The sequence below is a fragment of the Plecotus auritus genome, assembly GCF_963455305.1.
Source record: "Plecotus auritus genome assembly, chromosome: 8".
Classification (NCBI taxonomy): Eukaryota; Metazoa; Chordata; class Mammalia; order Chiroptera; family Vespertilionidae; genus Plecotus; species Plecotus auritus.
This window is the reverse complement of record NC_137782.1, coordinates 49,716,620-49,734,402: the sequence shown is the minus strand read 5'-3', so window position 1 is coordinate 49,734,402 and position 17,783 is coordinate 49,716,620. Positions and strand designations below refer to the sequence as shown.

Sequence of the window (17,783 nt, the reverse complement as noted above, 5' to 3'; positions counted from 1 at the left end):
ATGCAACGGAGGCCAGGCTAGGCCTAGGGACCCTAACCATGCATGATTTCATGTGCACTGGGCCTCCATTATGTGCATATATGCATAGCCCTGGACACAGACAATAATATGGTGAAGGCCTGGAGTGGGGGGTGGAGGGGCTGGGTGTAGGGGAGGAAAGAGGGGAGGAATGGAGGACATCTGTAATAGTGTCAACAATAAAAAATTTAAAAAAGAGTTACAGGCATTTTAATGATCTGGTTAGAAATATAGTAAGGATTCAATGCTAATCTGTCCTGACTAATGTTTTAATATTTTTTAATATTTTAATATTTTTATGTGTTAATATTTTTTCTATTATAAAGGGAGTATTTTATATTTACTCTGCTTTTCACCAAGTAGAGTAAAAGGAGAAAGAGAATATGGTCACTTAAGGACATTTTCCCTTTGAAAATGTGTTTAGATATGTAGCTCTGATTTATTCTCTCTCTTGTTTTCACCCTTTTCAGGTTTATTACTAAAAGAAATAGAAATGTGTGAAGGAAAATTGGTTGAGGCCTAGAAGATGAGATTGGACAGGTTAAGAGACTGTAATCAAAAGCAAGGATAGGATAATCAGATAGGACACTGACTTGTATTTGAAATGTGCTTTAAAGCCCTTGGGACCCATCGTGTTCCAGCAGCATAGCATCAGCCCTGGTGACGATGCTGTTGTTTACTGATCCAACACGTTGGTCAGGTGCTGCTGGTGCTGCTTGTTTGACTGACTCTTCACAACAATCTTGTGTAAAAGGGAGACTGGACCTCATTTCACAGACTAGAAAGATTAGGCAGTTTCACAATATTCACAGTTTTTTAGATAAAGGTGAATTAATTCAAACTCAGCTCTGTGAGGCTCAAGCTTGAGCACATCTATTACTGCTAACTTTTTTTTAAATTTATATAAACAACGAGATATTTTTCTGTCTCAACCATTAGTAATTTAAGATTCACATCTAATCCTATGAGTTAACTAAGGGTGGTATTGAAACACTTTGGGGATTAATGTGAGGCAGTGCTGTTTTTGTAAATATCTGTATTGATGGAGCCTCTATTAAAATTAAAAATGAGATCTTAATACCAGGTCTTTAGAATAGGATATAACCGGTATGAAACACCCATGTGACTAGGAAGAGATTAAAATAGGTATTGAGATATTGCCAAGTACATTATTTAGGATATTACAGCTTCTCTAATAGAGTCAGGAAGCATTTTTAATGCAGTTCAATAGGATGCTTTTTAGACTAGAGAATAGCTTTGCAGCCAGGTGTGCTCTTACATATACCCTATGATTGACAATCCCATCATTAACTAAACCAGAACTTATTTTAACACATCTGTTTAATACACCTGAGCACAAATGTGAAAATGTGAAACCTGGTATATATATATATATATATATATATATATATATATATATATACACACACACACACACACACATACACACTGTGCACTTTTATAAGGTGTTCATCCAAATTGAGAGGTTTTTATAAAGCTTTCAATGACAGGACCTTCTGCATCACCCAACCATCCTATTTCTTTTTTCTAATAATCTACTTTTCATTGATTGTTTCATCTGTTGTTTATCATTATTTCTAGTTCTTCAACCATCATTATATTGTGTTAATTTTTAAATACAGGGAAGATTCCTGCCTGGAATAACTTATACAAATTTCCGTAGCTATAATTTTTCAAATTTTATGATACTATGGTAGAAATACAAATATCATCTGTACTCATAAATTTCTATTCTATTTGCAAGTTTTCACTCTTTAAAAATTTTCTTTTAATATTCTTACTCTTTTTTTTTTTTTTTTTCAAATTTTTATTAAGGTATTATATGTGTACATATCTTACCATTGCCCCCCACCCCCACCCCACTCCCATACATGCCCTCACCCCCCAATGTTTTGCATCCGTTGGTTACTCTTATATACATGCATATAAGTCCTTCAGTTGATCTCTTATTTCCCCCACCTCTCCCTAACCTTACCACTGTAATTTGACAGTCTGTTTGATGCTTTACTGCCTCTGTAACTATCTTTTTGTTCATCAGTTTATAATGTTTTTCATTATCCCCAAATGAGTGGGATCATGTGGTATTTTTCTTTCATTGACTGGCTTATTTCACTTAGCATAATGTTCTCTAATTCCATCCAAGTGCCTACAAATGGTAGTAATTCCTTCTTTTTTACGGCAGCATAGTATTCCATTGTGTAGATGTACCATAGTTTTCTGATCCAGTCATCTGCTGATGGGCACCTAGGCTGTTTCCAAATCTTAGCTATTGTAAATTGTGCTGCTATGAACATAGGGGTGCATATATCCTTTCTGATTGGTGTTTCTGGTTTCTTAGGATATATTCCTAGGAGTGGGATTACTGGGTCAAATGGGAGTTCCATTTTCAGTTTTTTGAGGAAACTCCATACTGTTCTCCACAGTGGCTGCACCAGTCTGCATTCCCACCAGCAGTGCACGAGGGTTCCTTTTTCTCCGCATCCTCGCCAACACTTGTCGTTTGTTGATTTGTTGATGATAGCCATTCTGACAGGTGTGAGATGGTATTGCATTGTTGTTTTGATTTGCATCTCTCGGATAATTAGTGACTTTGAGCATGTTTTCATGTGTCTCTTGGCCTTCCTTCTGTCTTCTTTCGAAAAGCTTCTATTTAGGTCCGTTGCCCATTTTTTTATTGGATCATTTATCTTCCTTTTATTAAGTTGTATAAGCTGCCTGTAGATGTTGGAAATTAAACCTTTATCAGTGATACCATTTGCAAATATGTTCTCCCATACAGTGGGGTTTCTTGTTGTTTTGTTGATGGTTTCTTTTGCTGTGCAAAAGCTTTTTATTTTGATGTAGTCCCATTTGTTTATTTTCTGTTTGGCTTCCATTGCCCTAGGGGCAGTATCACTGAAAAAGTTCTTTTGGCAAATGTCTGAGATTTTGCTGCCTGTGGATTCCTCTAGTATTTTTATGGTTTCCCGTCTTATATTTAAGTCCTGTACCCATTTTGAGTTTATTTTTGTGTATGGTGTAAGTTGGTGATCTAGTTTCATTTTTTTGCATGTATCTGTCCAATTTTCCCAACACCATTTATTAAAGAGACTGTCTTGACTCCATTGTATGCTCATGCCTCCTTTGTCAAATATTAAGTGCGCATATTGGTTTGGGTCGATATCTGGATTCTCTATTCTGTTCCATTGATCTATATGTCTGTTCTTGTGCCAGTACCAGGCTGTTTTGATGACAGTGGCTTTGTAATACAGCTTGAAATCTGGTATTGAGATCCCTCCTACTTTATTCTTCTTTCTCAGGATTGCTGTGGCTATTCGGGGTCTTTTTTTATTCCAGATGAATTTTTGGAGAGTTCTTTCTAGGTCTGTGAAATACGCCGTTGGTATTTTAATGGGGAGTGCATTGAATCTATAGATTGCTTTGGGTAGTATGGACATTTTAATGATGTTGATTCTACCAATCCATGAACATGGTATGTTCTTCCATCTGTTTACATCTTCCTCTATCTCTTTTTTCAGTGTCCTGTAGTTTTCCGCATATAGGTCTTTTACCTCCTTGGTTAGGTTTATTCCTAAGTATCTTAATTTTTTTGGTGCGATGGAAAATGGGATTGCTTTTTTAGTCTCTCTTTCTGTAAGTTCATTGTTGGTGTATAGAAATGCCATAGATTTCTTGGTGTTAATTTTGTATCCTGCTACATTGCCGAATTCATTTATTAAGTCTGTTAGTTTTTTGATGGAGTCTTTCGGGTTTTTTATGTACAATATCATGTCATCTGCAAATAAGGACAGCTTTACTTCTTCTTTTCCAATTTGGATGCCTTTTATTTCTTCTTCTTGTCTAATTGCAGTGGCTAATACTTCCAGTACTATGTCAAACAGGAGTGGTGAGAGTGGGCATCCCTGTCTTGTTCCTGTTCTTAGGGGAAATGGTTTTAGTTTTTGCCCATTGAGTATGATGTTAGCTGTGGGTTTATCATATATAGCTTTTATGATGTTGAGGTATGATCCTTCTATTCCCACCTTGTTGAGAGTTTTTATCAAGAAAGGGTGTTGGATTTTGTCAAATGCTTTTTCTGCATCAATTGATATGACTATGTGATTTTTATCTCTCAATTTGTTTATGTGATGTATCACATTTATTGATTTGCGGATATTGAACCATCCTTGCATTCCTGGGATAAACCCTACTTGGTCATGGTGTATGATCTTTCTGATGTACTGCTGGATCCTATTTGCTAGAATTTTGTTGAGGATTTTGGCATCTACATTCATGAGGGATATTGGCCTGTAATTCTCTTTCATTGTGTTGTCTTTATCTGGTTTTGGTATTAGGGTGATGCTGGCTTCATAGAAGGAGCTTGGAAGTGTTCCTTCCTCTTGAATTTTTTGGAATAGTCTGAGGAGGATAGGTTTTAGTTCTTCCTTGAATGTTTGGTAGAACTCTCCTGTGAAGCCATCTGGCCCCGGGCTTTTGTTTGCCGGAAGCTCTTTGATGACTGCTTCAATTTCTTCCATAGTTACTGGCATGTTGAGCTGTTTAGATTCTTCCTGATTGAGTTTTGGAAGGTTATATTTTTCTAGGAATATGTCCATTTCCTCCAGGTTGTCCAGTTTGTTGGAATAGAGTTGTTCGTAGTATTTTTTAACAATCCTTTGTATTTCGGCGGGATCTGTTGTTATTTCGCCTCTTTCATTTCTGATCTTGTTTATTTGGGTCCTCTCCCTTTGCTTCTTGGTGAGCCTGGCTAGAGGTTCATCAATCTTGTTTATCCTTTCAAAGAACCAGCTCTTGGTTTTGTTGATCTTTTGTATTGTTTCTTTGGTCTCTATGTCGTTTATCTGTGCTCTGATCTTTATTATTTCCTTCCTTCTGCTTACACTGGGCTTTTCTTGTTGCTCTTTTTCTAACTCTTTGAGTTGTTGGGTTAGGTAATTTATTAGCCCTGTTTCTTGTTTTTTGCAGTAGGCTTGTAGAGCTATGAACTTCCCTCTCAAGACTGCTTTCGCTGTGTCCCATAGATTTTGGATTGTAGTGTTTTCATTGTCATTTGTTGTCATGATGTTTTTTATTTCTTCTTTGATCTCTCTGGTAACCCAGTCATGGTTTAATAGCATGCTGTTTAGTCTCCATGTGTTTGATTTCTTTGGGTTGTTTTTATTGTAGTTGATTTCCAGTTTTATGCCACTGTGGTCTGAGAAGATGCTTGATATGATTTCTATCTTCTTGAATTTGAAGAGACTTTGCCTATGTCCCAACATATGGTCTATCTTTGAAAATGACCCATGTGCGCTTGAGAAGAATGTATATTCTGTGGCTTTGGGGTGAAATGTTCTGAAGATGTCAATTAATTCCATCTGGTCTAGTGAGTCATTTAGGATTGATGTTTCTTTGCTGATGTTTTGTTTAGAGGATTTGTCCAATGGTGATAGTGGGGTATTAAAGTCTCCTACTATGATTGTATTGCTGTCAATGTCTCCCTTGATATCCTCCAGGAGTTTTTTTATGTATTTGGGTGCTCCTGTATTGGGTGCATATATGTTTACCAGAGTTATTTCTTCTTGTTGGATTGCTCCCTTTAGTATTATGAAATGGCCTTCCTTATCTCTTGTTATGTCCTTCAGTTTGAGATCTAATTTGTCAGAAATAAGTATTGCTACCCCAGCTTTTTTTTCAGTTCCATTTGCCTGGAAAACCTTTTTCCATCCCTTCACCCTCAGTCTGTGTGCGTCTTTTTTTCTGAGGTGGGTTTCTTGTAGACAGCAGATATATGGGTCGTGTTTTCTTATCCAATCTGTTACCCTATGTCTTTTGATTGGGGCATTTAATCCATTTACATTTAAAGTTATTATTGATAGGTACTTATTTGTCGCCATTCCTATTCTTTACCCTTGTGTTACTTCTTCGCTTCCTGTTTCTTTCTTTCTTTCTTTCTTTCTTTTTTTTTTTTTTTACAGTAGACCCTTTAGCATTTCTTGCATTGCTGGTTTGGTGGTAATAAATTCCCTTAGTCCTTTTTTGTCTGTGAAGCTCCTGATTTCACCTTCAATTTTGATTGACAGCCTTGCTGGGTACAGTATTCTTGGATTCAGCCCCTTCCTTTGCATGACTTTGTATATTTCATTCCATTCCCTTCTGGCCTGATGAGTTTCTGTTGAGAAATCAGTTGCTAGTCTGATGGGGGTTCCTTTGTATGTAACTTTCTGTCTCTCTCTTGCTGCTTTTAAGATTCTTACTTTGTCGTTGGTGTTTGCCAATTTAATTATAATGTGCCTTGGCGTCGGTCTTTTGGGGTTCATTTTGCTTGGGACTCTGTGAGCTTCTTGGATTTGTGTGGGTTTTTTCTTCCCTATATCTGGGAAATTTTCTGTCATTATTTCTTCAAAGAGGTTTTCTATTCCTTGCTCAGCTTCCTTTCCTTCTGGAACCCCTATTATGCGGATGTTGTTTTGTTTCGTGTTGTCCCAAAGTTCCCTTAGACTCTCCTCCTGCCTTTTAATTTTTTTTTCTAGAAGTTGCTTTTCTTGGGTATTTTTTTCCATCTTGTCTTCTAGCTCACTGATGCGGTCCTCTGCTTCTTCTAGTCTACTCTTGATGCTTTCTATTGAGTTCTTTACAGCAGCGATGTCATTTTTCATTTCTTCTTGGTTCTTCTTCATTTCCTCTTGGTTCTTGCTCATATTGTCGAATTTGTCTTCCATTCTTTTCAGCCACCTTATGACCATTTCTCTGAATTCTTTTTCTGGAAGGTTGCTTGCCTCCATTTCGTTTACTTCCTTTTCTGGTGATGCCTGCTTTTCTTTCATATGCGGGTTGCTTCTTTGTCTCCCCATGGTCTCTCTTCTCTGGGTGTCTGGTTATGTAGTTCTCTCTCTCCTGGGTTGATTTAAAGGCACAAAATACAGCACTACCAGGTACAACTCACAAAGCACTGAACAGGAATGTATTCACGATATTAATAACCTCCAATAAAGGTGACCACCAGAGAAAGGCAAATTAGGGGATAGGAGAGAAAGAAGAAGAGGAAAAAAGAAAGAAAGAAAGAAAAAAAGAAAAAAGGAGTGTGAAAATGAAATTGGGAAAAGGGAAAGTAAAGGGAAAAAAAAGTAAGAGACAAGAAATTGACTAAGAGAGAAAGGGGAACAGACTATATATATATTGGGGATAAAACTCCAATAGAACAATCACTAATCCCAGCAAATGCCAGCAACAAGTGCCTGGGGATTAGTACAAACTACAACACCAACTAATATGGAGTGAGGCAAGGTTAAGCTGAAGCACAAAACAAACAAAAGAATAAACAAAAGAAGAATAAGCAAAACAATCTCACAAAAAAAGCATAAAAATTGGATATATTCTACATTCAAGCAAACAACAACAAAAGGACAGAGATAAGGACAAGTTTATGGATAACTCAGACAGCGAAGGGAGAGGTGTATGTGGACTTGGAGCAGGGGATTGGAGATTAGATATGTAAGTAGGGTGAAATTTTAACAAGGGGTAAACAGAAAGAATAGGGAAAATCTAAAGCAGTAAAAGGGTAAGACAAACAGGACACTGAAAAGGGGGAGGTTAGGAAGAGAGTGATGGCCTAAAGGTAGAGTTGAGATAGAGTAAAACGATGCTAAAGGAAAGATAAAAAATAGAATGTAGAACCCTAATCCCAAAATAAAATGAAGAGAAAATAAAATGACACTTTAAAAAAAAAAAAAAAAAAAAAAGATAAAATAGCAGTAGTAATAATACGGATTGAAAATAAAAATGTAATCATTAAAAAGGCAAAATCAAGTGATGAAAAAAGAAAAAAAAGTTTCTTGATTAAAAGATGCAAAAAATGAAAATTAAAAAAAAATAAAAAAATAAAAAAAATAAAAGGTAAAAATAAAATGTGGAGTAGTGAAGGTCATTCACTTCCTCTGTTTTTCTGTTTGGCACGCCTCTTTCTCAGTCCAGACAGTATTGCAGTTCCCTGCGATCCACTGCTCTTCGGTGTTGTAAGCCAGTCCTGATTTTAAGCAGGCGGTGTGTCTTAATTTCTCGTATTCTTTTATTTTTGATTACACAAGAGTCAATTTGTGATTCAGCCCCTGGGTGGCAGTGTTTCTGGATTGACTTCCGGGTCTATCTATGGCCTCTCTAGGGAGTGTTAGAGCCTTCTTTCCCTGTGGCACTCGGGCCTGTGGGAGTGGTCTGCCTCAGAGCTGACTCTCTGATGGTCACTCCCCGCTCCGATCCCCAGGTTCCAGAAAAACAACCTTCCCCTGCAGTCTCCCAGGGTGTCCCCAACTGGGTGATCCTATGTATTGGGCTTAGTAATCAGAAGCAAGGATTTGAAGAGGAAAAAGCCCAAGTGTGCGAACTCCGGGACTGCGAGTGAGCCCAGGCACCCAGGGAGCGCACGGGCTGCGCGTAAGTCTGGACTGCCTGAAATTCTTAGGGTGTCCCTGCACTTCAGATCAAAATGGGTTGCTTTTTAGAGTGCCCTTCTCTTAGCAGCTCTGAGGACCCCTTTCCACAGTCACAGATCACGCCAGCCCCTACAGCCACGGATTTTTCTAGGCACAGACTTCCCTGGTCCTCCAGCTCCCGCAAAACGCGCGTTCCTCTCTCCCGCCGGGACCAGAGACCTCACCTTATCCCAGGCGAAATCTGACCTTTCCGTGGTGGAGTGTAGAGCTTCTCTGAACCCGTGTGCTTGCGCCAGTTGGGGAGCGTTGTTCTGGGGCTCGCAGCTGTTCCTGGGGTGCCGCAGTTGTGGATTCTCAGGCTTCAGATAAGCTCCACTTTCCGGATCAAGATGGCGCAGACTCCGCGTCCAAGCCCGCAGTGTTGTGAAGATGTCTATGCCATCCTTCTGAATTCAAAGCAGTGAAGGAGAGGTGCTGCCACGAGGAAATATCACAAGCCGACTTCTCCACAAACCCACGCAGCTCCAAACTTTAAAGGCTCAAATTGTTGAGCATCCCGATCGAGCAAATATCCAACTTCGGTATCGCTGGTTACGTACACAATTTCAATAAGATGAATGGATCTCCAAAATTATAGCTACTTTCATGTATTATCCAGATTTTCCCCTTGTTTCTCTCCCTTTCGCCCTTTTCCATTCACATTTTTCTCCCTACAAAAAATATTCTTACTCTTTGCTAAGTAAATAATAATATGAATGCATAAGGATTTACTACAGTTTATCTACTTGTTCTTGCCTACTTTCAATGTTTTCCTAAATTGTTGTATTTCAAGTCCGATTTTCTCAGGCTTTTGTAAAGTTGATATCTGTGTCACCAACATAACAGTATTTGAATGATATTGGTGTGGATGTTTACATGGTGTGGATGTTTACAGTTCAAAGTACAAAGTACAGAGTGGAAATATTGTAGCCATTCAACTACTGTAACTTTAGTTCAAAATTATTCAAAATATTTTATTAAAACATATATGCCCAACTTGGTTCAGATCAGTTAAAAATGAACATATAAACCAATTTTAGAACATTGTTCTCCCTACTTTATTTTTGTTTAAACTATGAATTTTGAACTCCACCTTGATTTGAATAGAATAATAAGGATCATTCTTAAAATGTTGATTAAAATTAAAAGTTTTATTTTATAATCTAATGTTACCATAAAGCTTTATGTCTAGCTGCTTAGCATCTATTCTTCATAAAGTTACAATAAAAATAGCCACTGCACCTAATTCTATATTCCATAATAAAAAACACCTCAAAACAAAGGTTATACTCTAAGTTTTTAATAAAAAAGGGAATGCTGATAATTTTATTGCTGTGCATGGTAGGATTCAGTGCAGTTTATTATATTACTTAGAATGAATATTAATTCAAGTTTGAACACAGTTCTTTTATTTGCTTCTCACATTTTAGTAGCAATAAAAAGTTACTTATATTATTTCACACATTCCACCATTTTTATAACATTTAAATTTAATGATGAGTAAATGTTGACAAATATTTTGTCATTGTATTGTGACATAATAAAGTTGCATTTTGGTCACATAGGAACACAAATTATGAAAAACTTTTAAACAAAGTAAATAAAATATATACAAAGCTGTAATATCAAAAATAATACATATATACTATATTTTGATTAATTAGCATACGCCAATTAGCTGTCTAAATGTGAAATCAGTTTTAAAATGTGGTCTTGACAAAGATTTAAAAATATCAAACTAGAATGAATCATAGAATCCTTGTAATAAACTTGCTTATTTATGTAAATGAAATAGTTTTTTCAAGTTTTATATGATTACTCAGATTCTCCTAGGTATTTATCTGAGTATAGTATCAGGAACTTAACACACATGTATACTTTACTCTTACTTGGTAAGATTTAATAAATGCATAAATGAAATACTATTAAGATACTCTAGGTTTAGTGCCTTTCCCACATTAAACATTCAAAAATGTTGAGAATTTGTATTGGATGTTATGGGGGCGCGGGAAATGCTAGGAGAGTATGCCAGTGCTGTGCTTGAGGTGCCTTGCACTGGCATTTTTCTCCATATCATTATTCAGTGACAACATGTGGCTAGCTTGAAATAACCATGAGTATTTGCTCCAAGGAAATCAGAAAACACTATTAACTCAGGTCTTATTTTTCTCTCAGAGAAATGGAACCTACAACTCTTTACCAAGAGACTCCCCGTTTGCCTCAAAACACATTAGCATTTTAAAACTTTTATTTTGATTGAACTTATTGGCGTGACATTGGTGAATAAAACCATACAGGTTTCAACTGTATAATTCTGTAATACATCATCTGCACACTGCATCATGCGCTTACCACCCAAAGTCAAGGCTCTTTCTGCCACCATTTATCCCCCATTCTACCTCACTCACCCTTCTTTTCCCCTGGCAATCATCATACAGTTGTCTGTGTCCCGCCCCCATCCCCCCTTAATGCCTTCACCTTTTACACCCAACCCTCCCCTTCTCCCTGCAAGCCCTAATTATTTGACTGCATAGCAGAACCAAACATACATGCTTATATTTGAAAGGGAAGTTCCAAATCATGAAAGCAATCAAAATTTTCATTCTCACCAGAGGCTGATAATTCTAAAGAGCTCAGGGATCCAGCTAATGACCCTGTTCCCTCAAAGGCATAGGTCTGGAGGGAGTCCAAAGGATGAGCGTAAGTATCAGTGTTAGCTTCTTCCAGCTTTTCTAGGATGAATTCCTTGATTACAGCATCATCTGGGCCAACCTGCCATGACATCCTGCACAAACTCCTAATCTCTGCAGAGGTGGTTTTCCGAGTCCGAGGTTCCCTCATGAAGGTGCTGCACCTCAGCTCTCCAACAGCAAAGGCCTCCGTATCTTCTTCTCTTGTCCCTCCATCATCATATCTGAATATATTCTCTCTGCAATCTTTACCTTTCTCAGGAAAAAGAGTCTGTTTTCTTCGTTGTTGTAGATGTAGGATCATAAAAATAAACCCTGACAAATAAAGCATACCAAAATATTAACACAATATAGCATAACGTAACAAGACATATTATGATAAACTTCACAATCCTTGCTTTTGTGACAAGATCAATACATAAGATTTTATTTTTTTTATTTTAAGACAAAAAAGATATATTTATTGTTGTTGAAAATTTACCAAAGGGGCTTGCAGAAAGACATGGGATGGATAGCAAACTTCCTGGTTCATGATTTAGAGTAGAAAAACATCATGAAAATATAGTGAAATGTTTTTGATGATAATTTAAAACCCCTAACATTTTATTTTTTCTTATATATTGGAAATAGAACAAAGCAGAATATGGGAACATTTTCCAATCTATTTGCATTTGTCCATTTAGTAACCAAAGAGGCAGGTTAATAGAAAGTAAGCACAATGGACCAGTTTGATAGTCCCCATCGAGGCAAATTCGGTGGTATAATTATTTTCTAAGTTAATATTTACTGCCTACAAAGTGTGCACTGGGCATTTTTCTAAAAGCTTTTAATCTATTCAGTAATTTAACTGTGAGAACCCATACGTTATTCTTAATTCCCTATTAAAGTTGAGGAAATGGAAGCCTGGGGATGTTCAATAACACAGTCACACATCAAGGAAACAGAAAGCTGGCACTCAAAATCAGATAGTTGGTTCAGAATCTGCAATTTGTGATACCATATTAATTTTAGAAATTCCAAACTATCAAGTCTTTGAATCATAACACTGGTATATCCACTATCAATATTTATTAATAAGGTAATTTTAACATGTAGAAACAGAACGATTTAAGTACACTCTAGATTTTAAAGAAAATGTGCGTGTGTGTGTGTGTGTGTGTGTGTGTGTGTGTGTAACCAGTTCTTACTCAATCTTGGATCTTATGTGGCTGTTCAGAATTTCACAGATAGGACTAGAATAAAAATTGAAGCAATACCATTAACATTATCACAAACATAAATACAGTATGTGATATTTATATAAAACTTACATTTAAAATATAGAAACACTGCTCTTGACTCAAATAAGGTCATCATGTTTAAATTCAGGTACTGGAGTTTAAAATACATCTGAGCCCTGGCCAGGTGGCTCAGTTGGTTGGTGCATCATCCTGTACATCAAAAGATTTTGGGTTTTGCTCCTGGTCAAGTCACATACCTAGACTGAGAGCCTGACCCCCAGTTCAGGAGCATAGGGGGCAACAAATCTATATTTATCTCTTACCTCTCTCTCTCTCTCTCTCTCTTTTCAAATCAATGAAAAGATATTAATTAAAATATATTTTGGGTGAGGATTAAAAAAACCTTAACCAACCAACCAAACACAAAAATCTCATTTGAGATATATAGTTGAAATTGGAAGGGGTCTAGTAAATAATTTCTAAAGTTATGAACTGGAGACAGTCCTCATGAAACTCTCAGAGGAAACTACCATTGGTGGACCCCACTTCCCTTCCTCTAAATATTATGCCTGTGCAGCTGCCCTTGGTATACCTGCAGAATTTCAAGACTTGGCTTAGGTCTGGTAATTTAGTACTTGCCAAAACTACACTGTTTTAACTACTTCTTGATTCTGATGTCTAGCTATGTAGCTCTAAATTCATTTTTATGATCCAAGATCACTAAAAATAACAGGAAACACTGAAGCTAAGTATAAGAGAATGTTGGATGGTAAAAGAGGAAAGCATGAGTTTTGAAGCTTTGAGAAAGTTGAGGGGAGCAAAGGCAAAGCAAGTCTAATATTTTATGTCAGTTGAGCCATAAGTTTGGGAATTTAGAAACAGTGGCTGTTTTAATTGCTTTCAAGACTTAGTAAGGTTGTGTTGGTTTTAATACATAGTTATTAGGTATGGAAGAGAAGGGTTTAGATTACAGATACTGATAGATTATGTAAAAGCTTATGCTAAATGAATCATTTGTTGTCTTGAAAGCCTGGCTACATGAAACATTTAGGGGCTCATTTGCCTCATCAGTAAAATGAGTATAACTTATCTTCTTTTGAAAACAATAATAACAACAACAAACAAGAAATAATGGAGTTATTTGACAGCGATTTCTTTTGTGTTTAGCACATTGATTAAGTGTAACTCTCTAGTTTACATCTGTGCATCCTAATATTTACTCTCTTTTTAACACTCCAAAGCTGAGAGTGAGTTGCTGTATAGGATTGAATCATGGTTGGTTATGGTTATGGAATCTCAAAACATCATTTAGGAGCTATGGCACCCTTTGTAAAGCACATAATTCTTTGAGGTTCACTCGCTGTCTATTCAACACAGGTGATAATAGTTACTACTTCATGAGGTTATTCTAAGGATCAAATTGCAATATATATTCAAAGCACTTAAGACACTCCCTGGAGTGTAATAAGCACTCAGCAGAAGCTCATCATTGTTGCTACTAATTTTTACATAACTATGTATGTTGCAATGTGTGTGTGTCAAAAACATTCCTAAACAAATGAGCACATACATACATACTCATCTAATTCAAGAATTGTTGATTTTCAGCTTGAAGTGCATATTCATCATTTTTAAAATTTACTCCACCTGATTTAAGAATTGTAATACATCCAGAAGAGAAATTAAGTATGTGCACACACACAAAGCCATGTTATATTGCTATCATAATAGAAATTATCTATTTTCTATATTTATCATCTTATCTTCAGTAAATGAAGGTATGTTCAGTTCAGCACTACTTACCAAGTATTATTATCACAGTGCATATCAGAATAGCAGTCATGATCTCTGTCCTGGATTCCATAAAAAGCATATCTTTATTGTGGCAGGTCTGTATACTGCCACTGTCACCACAGTCACACACTTGGATGGTAAGGGTGTTTGTACTTGTAAGGGATGGGATACCATTGTCAGCAATTAAGATGGATATGTAGAAGACAGGCTCTTCTTGAAGGCTAAAACCAGTTCTATTAGTCAAAATTACAGCTGTGTTATCTAAAACAAAAATTCATGTGCATAATTTTTTCAACAATACATAAGAAATTTATACCAGGCATATGCACTAGAGGCAATAGTATAGAAATACCTAAATAACTTTTTTTCAGTTCAGTTTCTTACACCTCAGTACTATGTTTTCCTTTTTGTTGTTGTTTTGGTATTTCCATCTCCCAAAAAATATTTTCTGTAGCAATCAGACAAACTTTGTAAGGTAATCTATAAAACCTAAACAAGTGGAAGTCTCTTGAAATGTATGCCTACTTATAAATTTTCTCAAATCATCTATTTAAAATAAATTCTCCATCTTGCTCTTGAAGTCTATAAAACCCTTTTGATTCTAGTTACTAGACAGATATAATGTGATATAATTTACATTTTTTCCCAATATATAGTTTATTTGTAATCACAAATGTTAAACCAAATCAATTATTTTCTTTGTTTCAATATCTATATTTTGTCCCAGTACATTGTTTTGTATTAATATAAACAAATCTAAGCTACATATTATTTTTTATGTTGATATTTGGGTTTTCTATCCTAAGTTCATTTGAGTTCCCTTCACTGGGGAATTTGACCAGGACTAAAGTGAGATAACATGTCTGCATTTATTCTCCCAAGAAAAGATCCCCAACATTAAAGATTAACCTCTGTTTTCTGGAAGGACAGCTGTTGGTATTGGTTACAGATTCTTGAATAATAAAGGCAATGGTTCATATCTTTGGGATATAAAAGAGAATTAAAACAAAAATCCATAGGGTGATAAAAATATTTTACTGAAGTTAAAGAAAAAAATAACAGAGTGACTCTTTATAAAGTTAGTCACTTCTATATGGTAGGAAAGGAAATTTTGTCTCTCCATATGAAATCCTTTAGAACCTTTTGTCCTTAGATTGATATAATCATTTCATTTTGAAGGAAAAATAATAATATTAAACCTATTTTATATAGCTACTAGAGGCCCGGTGCATGAAATTCGTACACAGGGCGGGGGGGGGGGGGTCCCCTCAGCCCAGTCTGCACCCTCTCCAATCCAGGACCCCTTGGGGGATGGCCGACTGCCAGTTTAGGCCCCATCCCGGGGATTGGGCCTAAACCGGCAGTCAGACATCCCTCTCACAATCCAGACCACTGGTTCCTAACTGCTCACCTGCCTGCCTGCCTAATCACCCCTAACTGCCTCCTGCCAGCCTAGTTGCCCCCAATTGCCTGCCCCCCACCAGCCTGGTTGCCCCTTACTACCCCCCCTGCCAGCCTGGTCGTCCCCAACTGCCCCCCCCCCCCCCCCCGTGCTGGCCTGGTCGCCCCTAACTACCCGCCCGCCAGCCTGGTTGCCCCTTACTGCCCCTCCGCCAGCCTGGTCACCTCCAACTGCCCCTCCCATCACCAGCCTGGTTGCCCTCAACTGCCCCCCCGTGGGCCTGGTCACCCCATGCAGCCTGCTTGTTCAGTCGTTTGGTCGCCCCTCACTGACCCCCCTGCCAGCCTGGTTGCCCCACGCAGCCTGTGCGGTCATTCGTTCAGTTGCGATGGTCGCTTAGGCTTTTATATAGATAGATAGCCAGAATTAATGACACCAAATATCTTTGAATTAATTGAGCTAACATGAGTACAAGTTAAGTATGTAACACTCTGATCCCCAGCATAGATTGAAATTTGAGTTACCTGATGACATGAAAGGAACCATTCTGTCAGAATTGCAATTATATTTGCAAAGCTATCCAGACTTTCTAAGGACTTACAGCCACTCATGACTTGAAAAAGTGCTTCTAATTTCAAGAAATCCAGTAGAAAATGGGGATAGTATTTTCAGAACTTGATTTTGGGTTTTCTTTCCCATTTTCATTTCCACTACTTGCTCTATTGGTATGTCTCAACATTATCAGTATGCAGTTAAAGTATAAAAAGCAATGCTGTAAGTTCACTTAAAATCAACCACAATGCTAGGAAAATGGGTCAAAAGCCATCAAGAGTGAATGTAATTACCTTGATTATCTCTGATTGTAAATTTAGAGTTCTCTGTGTCTTCCACAGATAAATTGAAATAAAAATTTGGACTTTCTATGGAGTCATCTTTATCCACCGCACTGATGGTCTGAATCTCCTAGGGAAAAAAAGTTTTGTTTTGTTTTTTTATTCAGGAAAAAGATCACTGTTGTTGTTATTAGATTTTTTAGTAAAATAGCTTTACCAAAATCTTTATGAACATTGCATAGGATAACTATCAAACGGATAGAGATATTAACATATTTTCTCAGATTAAAAATATCTTTACTTGCCCTGATCAAAACAGTGTTTTGCTATCACATAATGAATATATTTTTGTTGATGGGCCAGATGGTTTTCATAAGCTGAGTTTGTTAGAAGTTCTCAAAGCCCTGCAGCTCTATGTCAAGACTTCCTCCCATTCTCCCAGCCTAGATTTCTCCCTTCCTTCTCTCCTTCTCCCTTTCCCATCTGAACGCCAGCCATTATGATTTGCTGCAATTATATATTTCCTGCTTATATTGAGAGCATAACTGCGGAGAAGTTAATATCTTACTAAAGTATTTGCTAAAATAATGAGTTTGTTTAAATTTATTTCAGGAAATAGTGCATTTAAAGCTTAGGGACAATGTACATGATTTCCTTTGACCCATAAAGGTTATAGGAAAAGTGTTCCACCTCAGGTAAGTTCCTCTATCTTGGATCATAAGAAGTGAAGTAATGCAGCTATGAACAAATAAGATCTCAATTAATTATTTTCTTTAGACATGGATGTGTCAGTCAAGTAGCTCCATATTGTCAAAAAAGAAAAAAAAAAAAGATATGCTGTCAGGGTCAGATAGTGAGATTGTGATTAATTCTGGAAATCAAAAGTTCATTATATAAGTTAACAGTGTGTTTATACTTCTGAACACACAATTTCTGAGTTATTACCTTTTAATATTTTCAGAAATTACTTTTAATTATAATCTGCATCTGATATTTACAGCCATATGCTTAATAACTTCGTTGTGTTTGATTTTATGTGTGCAGGTAGGTGTTTAATTATGGTTTCTTTTTTTATGAGTCATTTGAAAAGAATGATACAACCTGTACTCTACAATTCCTGTCTTATAAGGATTTAGTAAATTTCAATACCATTAGATGAGTACATGGGCAGAATTGGCCTTTATTAAAAGTAATTTTATTAACATTAGCAGTGATAGTTAAGACTAGTGTCATACATTACAAGTTCTTCACATGGGGCCCATTTCCTTCTTAAGAGATTCTGAATGAGTTATAAGATGTCTGTTACACTCAGCATTGCAGAGAAACACTGTCGAAGTGTGACATTTTTAAAAAGAAAT

The 17,783-nt window shown here is 36.8% G+C and overlaps 1 protein-coding gene across 1 annotated transcript in view; it reads right to left on the bottom strand.

Moving 5' to 3' along the window:
* Positions 1 to 9,881: 9,881 nt before the first annotated feature.
* CDH19 (cadherin 19) overlaps positions 9,882 to 17,783 on the bottom strand; it is a 61,256-nt gene continuing 53,354 nt past the window's right edge. The window contains exons 10-12 of the mRNA XM_080684556.1: positions 16,438 to 16,555; positions 14,200 to 14,451; positions 9,882 to 11,491 (exon numbers count right to left, since the gene is read on the bottom strand). Of these exons, the coding sequence (XP_080540682.1) occupies positions 11,040 to 11,491; positions 14,200 to 14,451; positions 16,438 to 16,555 (822 nt within the window). The 3' untranslated portion in view covers positions 9,882 to 11,039. The remainder of the gene's footprint in view (positions 11,492 to 14,199; positions 14,452 to 16,437; positions 16,556 to 17,783) is intronic.